The following is an 8653-nucleotide window of genomic DNA, read 5'->3' on the forward strand; positions in this document are numbered from 1 at the left end:
TTTTTTAGCCATTTTGCAGACCAAATAATCATTGGATAATGAAATAAAGAAAATAATTAATAATAACAGATTTCCTCACATGTGAGAAATTGTGAGATGCTCATATGTAACTTCAATGAACATTAGAGCAGGGGTGGGCACGGAATGGAGCCGCAAACCTTATATTGAGCCTAAAATGAAAATTAAACAGCCTAATAAGTCTAAATCAGCCTACCAACATTCTTAATAGTCATATTGAGCATTTATTAATATGATTTTGAAAACTAGTCTATCTCGGGGAACTCAAAACTAAACTCAAAATTGGCAAAACTTAAAAGTTAAGGCGCGGGCCGGAGACTTTCGAAAGCTATGAATCATATTTTAGTTGACTTAAATGTCTTTTTTAATATGCTGTAAAAAGGCTATACAATTATACAATTGAGGAATACAAATAGCTTTTGGTCTACACCATTGATAAATGAACATTTTAATGTAAAAATATGTATATAATTTTTTTTGTCTCAGCCACGGGGAGCCCCTGCAGGCGGCCTAAAGAGCCACATGAGGCTCTGGAGCCACAGGTTGGCCACCCCTGCATTAGAGGAAGTTATACTTTATTCACCACAGTAATATACATATATTCTTTCATTTTTTCTTCATTTAAAGGATTACAGCGAAGAAGACGACTATTCCCAACATCCGTCTGATGCCGTCACCCCCGAGACCCTGACGTCTGGAGCCACGACCCCTGAACCTTCACACCTTCAGAGTGACATCACGGGACAAGGAGCCAATCAGATGGAGCAGGAGCTCACGTCCAAACTAGAACAACTAGCAGGCCGAGTTTCTGAATCCTCCACCGAAGAAGAAGAAGAACAGGTTGACGGAGATGTGAGAGATGCTGGTAATGATGGAGGGAGGGAGGAAAAGATCAAAGGAAGCGAGGAGCGAGATGAAGAAGACGAGAGGCTGTGGAGGATGGAGATCGACTTGGATGAAGGAAGAACTGAGGACGATGAGGAAGTAGATGAAGAGATGAGATCCAGATTATACCGGCTCATCGCTCAGTCCAGACTCACATACTTCTCGTCTACTGATGAAGAGTTGGACAAAGTTGGCCGGAGTGACGAATGGGAATGGGAAGGAGACAAGGATGAAGATACGGACGAGGAAAAGACGGTCGGACTAACTTCTAAACTCTGGGAGCTGGAAAAACAAGTCGGGGCCAACCAGTTCTCCTCCACAGAGGATGAGCTGGACAGAGTTGGCGTCACAGATGAAGAGAAGAAGAGGACAGGAGAGGAGGAGGAGGAGGGAAAAGAAGAGCTGGCAGTGAGAGTGTGTAGATTAGCTAACCAGGCCAACGCCACCCAATTTTCTTCCACGGAGGATGAGTTAGACCGAGCAGGCCGAGGTGAAGAGGGAGAGGAAGCGATAGACGGAGAGAGGCTGTGGAATATGCACGCAGGAAAAGACTTCCAGGCTTTGGCTAGTTTGGTTAATGCTTCTCACTTTTCTTCCACTGAGGATGCACTGGATAGATATGGAGAGAATGAGGAGGAGGAGGTGGATCAGGAGATCAATGAAGGAGGATCCGAAAGGAAAGAAGATAAGAATCTGAAGAGGAGAGAATCATTTGGAGATTTGGATGTGAACATGTTTGATTTAAAGGATGAAATTGAGGAAAGAAAGAGCGGTGGCGAAAAAGTTGAAGATGTCCAACAAGATGAAAGGGAGGAGGAGAGAGAAACAGGTGAGGATGAAAGGATGGTAAAGGGGCATGCATGTGAAAAAAAAGTGGAATATTTGAAAGAGAAGGAGGCTAAGAAAGCAAAAGAGACAGAGGGAAGACGAGAGATGCAAACAGAGGAGATAATATCCTCACAAGAGACAAAAGTCCAAGAAGAGAATCACCCAGAGGCGAAGTGGCGAGACGAAGAGGAAGAGGAAAGGATTAGAGACACGGCAGCAGACAGCGATGAGGAAAATGCTGAATTTAATAGAATCATCAGCAGCATGTTGATGATGACTTTGGAGGACATGCAGGTAGAGACATTAAGGGATGAAGTGGCAGAAAATGGGAGCAGAAATAGAAAGGAGACGGATAAGAATGTAAAAATCGAAAGTGAAAGTGCATCTGAGGACAGCGCTGTTAATGCACAAAGCACAAATCCATCAGAGGAGACAGGAAGTGCAAAAGTTTGTCGAGGCGACAACGTGATGTCAGAGTCGTCTGTGACTGGGAGATCAGGAGGAAATGTAAGTGAGCAAATTGGAGGAGATACTTCCAGAGTAAAGGAGAGCGGAGACGCTTTGGGAGGAAATGAAACTGAGCAGCAGCAAGAAGATGCAGGTGCACGAGAAAAAGCTGCTGTTATGGCAGTCGAGGAGACGCTGGAGGCCAAAGAGACGTGTGAAAGAACAGAAGAGGACAGAAAAGTCACGACTGAGTGCAACATGACGGGAGATGCTGCAGAGGGAGGCTGTGAGAGTGAAGAAGAGGAGGAAAGACTCGAGGAAACCGGAGAAGAAGAAGACACGGAGGGCTTACTGTCACCTGAGGAGATTCTAAGTGTAAGAACTTCTTCTTTTTAATTCCTAACATGCAAAAGTACCGTAGGTGGCCAACTCACAACATGATTAAGACGCAGTTTCAAAAGCATATTCATACCCTTTATTCTCCACTAACTGTGATAAGAGATTTAAAGTGAGTCTGTGCAACTTTTGAAAGAGGAATGACACATTTGTCCTGGAAAAGTTTAATTCTGTAGCGATAAAACAAGATAAAGGCTACTCGAGAAAAAAAGTCTTACACAGAAAATAATCTACAGGTGCATCTCAATTGATTGATTGATTGACTGATTGATTGTCTTTATTTCGAACATGCAAGCAAGTAAAAAAACAACAAAAAAACAAGTTTAAATATTAATAGATGAATAAATAAAAAACAAAACAAAAAAGCAAAAAAAAATTGAGACAGACACTTTCTGCAAGCTCGAAAGGGAGTAGGAAGAAGTAAAAAAACGTATCGAGTCCTACCCCTTAATATAATAAATAATAAATGAGAATATCATAGAAAAGTTCATTTATGTCAGTAATTAAATTCAAAAGGTGGAAATAACACATAATATAGATCCATTACACACAGAATTAAACAATTCATGTCTTAATTTATTTCATTTCTTCTAATTATAATGATTATGGCTTACATTTAATGAAGACCTAAAATTAATTTTCACAAAAAAAATGTAATTGTACAAAAGAACATTTTAAGAACTATGTTTAATATGGAAATGTTGCTCTCTGAAAAGTATATCCATCTATCATCAGTACTTGGTTGGGGCTATTTGACTTGAACTACTAGACTTTTCCATGATATTCTAATTTATTGAGATGCACTTGTATATCTTTGTATATTTTTAGGTAGTTTCACATAATCCAACAGTGTTTCATGTCTATTATTGAGTCTGCTACAATTAAAAAAAAAAATCTAAGTTAAATTACTTTAATTGAGATGAAAAAGGCATGAAAGGAGGCTTTTCCAGCCACATCTCATAGTCTCATGTTTTTGCCTGATTTTACACATTTGTTGTTCAAGTTGGAGAAACCTGGTTTTCATTATTTTTGACTCTTCTCTACTTGATTTTAAATAATAATTTATGGCCACAGAGCTCAGTGAAAGTTTCATTGTCTCACTTTAAAGAACATCTGAGTGACTCTCCTCATTAACTATTCTTTACAATGGAATGAACCACTAATCATCTCTGCCTGATGCTGATTTTCTTTTTCCCCGTCTGTGTTTTCTTCTTCTGTGCTTCTCTCTGTGTGCTGTAGGGTAGTGACATGGAGCTTTACAAAACTATACAGTTTATATCGACTCTGCTGCAGCAGGTGAGGCTAGTTGTGCTTTGATCAATGCACTTTGTCTCTCACTTTTTTCTCTGGTTGCTTTTTATGTTTTTCATGCATGCGCCTGATTTCAGAACTTTATTTTCAATATACTGTAATACTCGTCACATGTAACAATCATGTTATTGATATAATAGAGGCCCCTCCTCCACACAAATGTGAAAATAATTTATTTAGTTTGGACTTTATTTACAGCAATATATATGTATTTTAAAGTTTTCACACATTTTGACACTTCTATTCTATTAGATGATCTTACCTTTACAGTATGAAATATAACCAAGTACCTTAAGTACCTAGTTGTGCCCAAACATTTCCAGTTAACCCTTAATAGGGCACTCATTGAAATACTTGCAAATTCAAAATTTCAACCCTAGAGAATACTGGAGGATATTACATACAGCCAGAATGTGTAAAAAAAACATACGGACCCAGGGGAGGGGGGTAATATTTTGAGAAAAAACTTAAACAAGATTAAAGTGGCAAATCAACGAGAAAAAAAATGCACAGATTTATGAGATTTAAAGTGGTGAATCTGCGAGAAAAAAGTTGTTTTTCCCACTTTTTTCTCATAAATCTACGACTTTTTTCACGCAGATTTGCCACTTTAAATCTTTCAAATCTGCAGCTTTTTTTCTTGTAGATTTGCCACTTTAATCTAGTAAATTTGCAACTTTTTTCTCGAAATATTCTCAGATGTCATGGTGTCACTGTCTGTGACGTAGCCTGATCTTTGCTGATTAGCTGGAAGAAATCCATGTGGTTCTACGACCAAACAGAGAGACATGGGGACCTCATTTAGATATCCACTGAAGTTACCAAATATAGTTCTTTGCCCGATACAGGGTTAAACAAAACCTGCATTCAATCCTTTTTGTACCCAGATCTGCACAAAGGAACTGTTTCAATAGTTTTGTTCGCAGCAGCTAAAAACTCATATAGTCTGTGGTTTGTTGAAGTGGGCAGCAGGTGATTCAGAGGTATTAGTCTGCTTGTCTTTGTGTGTTGTAGAGATACTCGGCGGTGTCTCTGCGCAGCATCACCACTGAGGTGCTCAAGGTGCTGAATGCCACTGAAGAGCTGCTCCTGCAGGAGGTGGAGGGAGGAGACACCCGGCCACTCTCCAACACCTCGTTGCCCCCCAACACCGACCCCAAGAAACTGGACCAACAGTTCTCCAGACTGGAGGAGAACGTAAGTTCAGCTTTTTATTATAACTTATTTGTCAGCAGGATTGTAGAAGAACTACTGGCCTGATTTTCATGAAACTTGATGGAAGGGTGCAGCATGAGTTTAGTGTGGGTCCAAATCACAGATACACAAAAAATGTTTCACTTTCGTTAACCTTGCAACATTTTGCATTTGTGCTGCATTCATGTGGTGCCAGAATAATCGGAAAAAGTAGTTTGCTGTTATATGTCATTGCTCTCATATCTCTGCGCAATAAAATACAACTGCCTTTCTTTTTCTCCATTTTTGTACATCTCAAAATCTGGAATTTTTCTGTTTGGAAATATACAGTAACATGTCCAATAAAATCAAGAAAACATCATATTACAGTATATCCAAAAATTGAAAAAAAAAACCAAGTGCGTAATAACGTTAAAAAAAAGTCATATTATAGTTTGTCCAAAAATGCCAATAAACGCTGTAGAATAGCATGTTGATCATGGTTATAGTATAGTATGTCCAAAACTATTACAAAAACACTGTATTGCAGTATGTCTAAAATTTAATTAAAAATGGAATCCTAATCAGCTTTAATGATCAGTAACACATAGTAAACAATCAAGAAATTTCACTTTGTTTTTTTGCTCTTCATGAACAATTTACATATACATATATGTGTGTGTAGCAATAAACAACAGCATACATTGTATAATCTTTAAACGGCTTACATTTATTGTAGAAAACAAACAAACAACACATTTAAAAATAAAAGTATTAGTATTATGCCATAAAAAAGTCCAAAAAAATACCATAAATAATGTCAAAACAACATTACAGTATAGTGTCTCATACATGTCATAAAAGTTGATGTACAGTACAGGCCAAAAGTTTGGACACACACCTTCTCATTCAATGTGTTTTTCTTTATTTTCATGACTATTTATATTGTAGATTCTCACTGAAGGCATCAAAACTATGAATGAACACATATGGAATTATGTACTTAACAAAAAAGTGTGAAATAACTGAAAACATGTCTTATATTCTAGTAAGCAAAGGGTGGCTACTTTGAGGAATCTAAAATACAAGACATGTTTTCAGTTATTTCACACTTTTTTGTTAAGTACATAATTCCACATGTGTTCATTAATAGTTTTGATGAATCTACAATGTAAATAGTCATGAAAATAAAGGAAACGCATTGAATGAGAAGGTGTGTCCAAACTTTTGGCCTGTACTGTATGTTATGGCTTAAAACATCATAAAAGTTTAGTTTAGTTTCACTAAGAATGTTATAAAATAGTCAAAGGATTCACCAAGTTTTGAGGTTAATGTCCCGTTGAACCTGACCTGCTGCAGGTGTACGTGGCAGCTGGAGAGGTGTACAGTCTGGAGGCGGAGCTTAGTGACCTGGAGGAGTGTGCCAGGGGCATCTGCAGCGCCACCTCCGACATGGAGCTGGCCTTCCTGGAGGAGCAGGTAGCATCAGCTGCTGCTAAGGTTCAACAGTCAGAGCTGCAGGTGGGTAGAAGCTGGATATGCATTTTATTTACACTACTGGTCAAAAGTTTTAGAACACACCAAATTATCCAGAATTTAATTGAAAATGATGCAGTTTAATGTCTCAGTGTACTCTGAAATTAATGCACATTTGCAACATTTAAAATTCTTTATTGAGCATGATAGTGTTTTGAAAGTAAAAAATTCAAAATCACATTTTATGTTGGACTAAAGGGCTAAAAAAAGACACAAAATGACTAAAAAAAGACACAAAATGACCAAAAAAAGACACAAAATGACTTATAAAGACATGAAGAGAATTCAAAAATGGACAAAATAGCCCAAGACTCCATAGAGTTAAGTTGTTAACCCATTTCTTGTCCCCTGAAAAAGGCCTACTTGTATAATTCTGAAATGTACATTATTTTTCAGTTTTGGTTAAGCTTACCTTTTTTTATTTACCTCTGGCAGTTCACCACTTACCTTTGTACCCTTTCAAGCTGTTCATTTGACTTGAACTGCTTGAATTTCAATAAAAAACTGGAAAAATTGGGGTGTTCTAAAACTTTTGACCGGTAGTGTACATTTACATTTACATTTAGTCATTTAGCAGACGCTGAAGGAAGAGTAAAAGCAAACAATCAAGGTATAGTGCAATAATAATAAGTGCATCAATAAGTGCTAGTGACTTATTTGTCAGCGGGATTATAGAAGAACTACTGGCCTGATTTTCATGAAACTTGATGGAAGGGTGCAGCATGAGCTAAGGAGAAACCCATTAAAGTTTAGTGTGGGTCCAAATCTTCACTTTCACTTTCGTTAACTCTGCAACATTTTGCATTTGTGCTGCATTCATGTGGTGCCAGAATAATCGGAAAAAGTAGTTTGCTGTTATATGTCATTGCTCGCCTGACCACAAATACTGGAAACAGCTATCAACATGCTGTTTAATGTCTCTGCGCAATACAATACAACACATCTTCTCTGTTGTTTCGCCATTGTAACATAAACAGATTATACCATGATGTGTATCAACAGGATATAATAAAACCATTTTGAGTATTTTTAGACATTTAAAAATGTGACCTTTTTTGACAAAAATCAACATAATATAGTATGACTTTTATTTGCGTCCATATTTGGACATCTCAAAATCTTGTGTGTTTTTTTTGTCATTTTTTAACAGATTATACAATTACATGTATCAACAGGATATAATAGAACCATTTTGAGCATTTTAAAATTTGACCTCTTTTGACAAAAACGACATACTATATCATACTATATCATGTGGTGCCAGAATAATCGGAAAAAGTAGTTTGCTGTTATATGTCATTGCTCACCTGACCACAAATACTGGATATGCCATTTTATAGCTGAAAATGGCATATTATTAAAATGCTCATAAAAATACAAATGGGCCTCGTGAGAGAGCTGCAGTGAAAGGACTGAAGAGACAAATGTCACCAATGGAAATGAATCAATCATGTATCACTGTGTTACTGGTTTGTTGTTTCCGCTCCAGACTTGTGACATCTCAGCCAGGATCGCTGCTTTGAAGAATGCAGGCCTCAATGTGGAATCACCACAGTCACGTTTCACCAAGACCAGGACCATCCCAGATATGGTACCTGTATGCATGTAATCATAAGACAGTAGCTACCACAGTATTATGTCAAATATCTTATGCAGGAATTGAAAAAAAAATGTCACATGCATCTTTTTGCAGCCTGTCACTGTGGACTCATCCAGACAGCTGAGGAGGCGATTACCTGCACCACCAGTCAAAGGTAACTACAAACATAATCATTAACAATTAAATATACAATTCCTGCAAAAAAGATGCTTATCTGTGAAAGCCAAATGTTGAACTGATTTGTACTTAAAAGAAATCTACAGTAGAATTAAACTTCAGTCAATACTTTTCAAAGGATGTTGACAGGCCTCCTCACTGTCTCATTTTAAATCTCTTCTTAAAACCCACCTCTTGTCGTTGGCTTTTAACACCACATAGAGTGTTGATTTTATGTTGATTTTATGATTTTTTTGTTTTTATTGTATTCATGCATATTTTATTTTGTGCGGGCAGTACATT

The 8653-nt window shown here is 37.5% G+C and overlaps 1 protein-coding gene across 1 annotated transcript in view; it reads left to right on the forward strand.

The window, feature by feature from the left end:
- Window positions 1-8653, forward strand: part of myripa (myosin VIIA and Rab interacting protein a) — a 44143-nt gene that overhangs the window by 34387 nt on the left and 1103 nt on the right. The window contains exons 11-16 of the mRNA XM_059345306.1: window positions 646-2553; window positions 3814-3870; window positions 4900-5082; window positions 6418-6579; window positions 8084-8185; window positions 8288-8348. Coding sequence (XP_059201289.1) covers window positions 646-2553; window positions 3814-3870; window positions 4900-5082; window positions 6418-6579; window positions 8084-8185; window positions 8288-8348 — 2473 coding nt within the window. The remainder of the gene's footprint in view (window positions 1-645; window positions 2554-3813; window positions 3871-4899; window positions 5083-6417; window positions 6580-8083; window positions 8186-8287; window positions 8349-8653) is intronic.

Source organism: Centropristis striata, chromosome 11, assembly GCF_030273125.1.
Source record: "Centropristis striata isolate RG_2023a ecotype Rhode Island chromosome 11, C.striata_1.0, whole genome shotgun sequence".
NCBI classification, from domain to species: Eukaryota; Metazoa; Chordata; class Actinopteri; order Perciformes; family Serranidae; genus Centropristis; species Centropristis striata.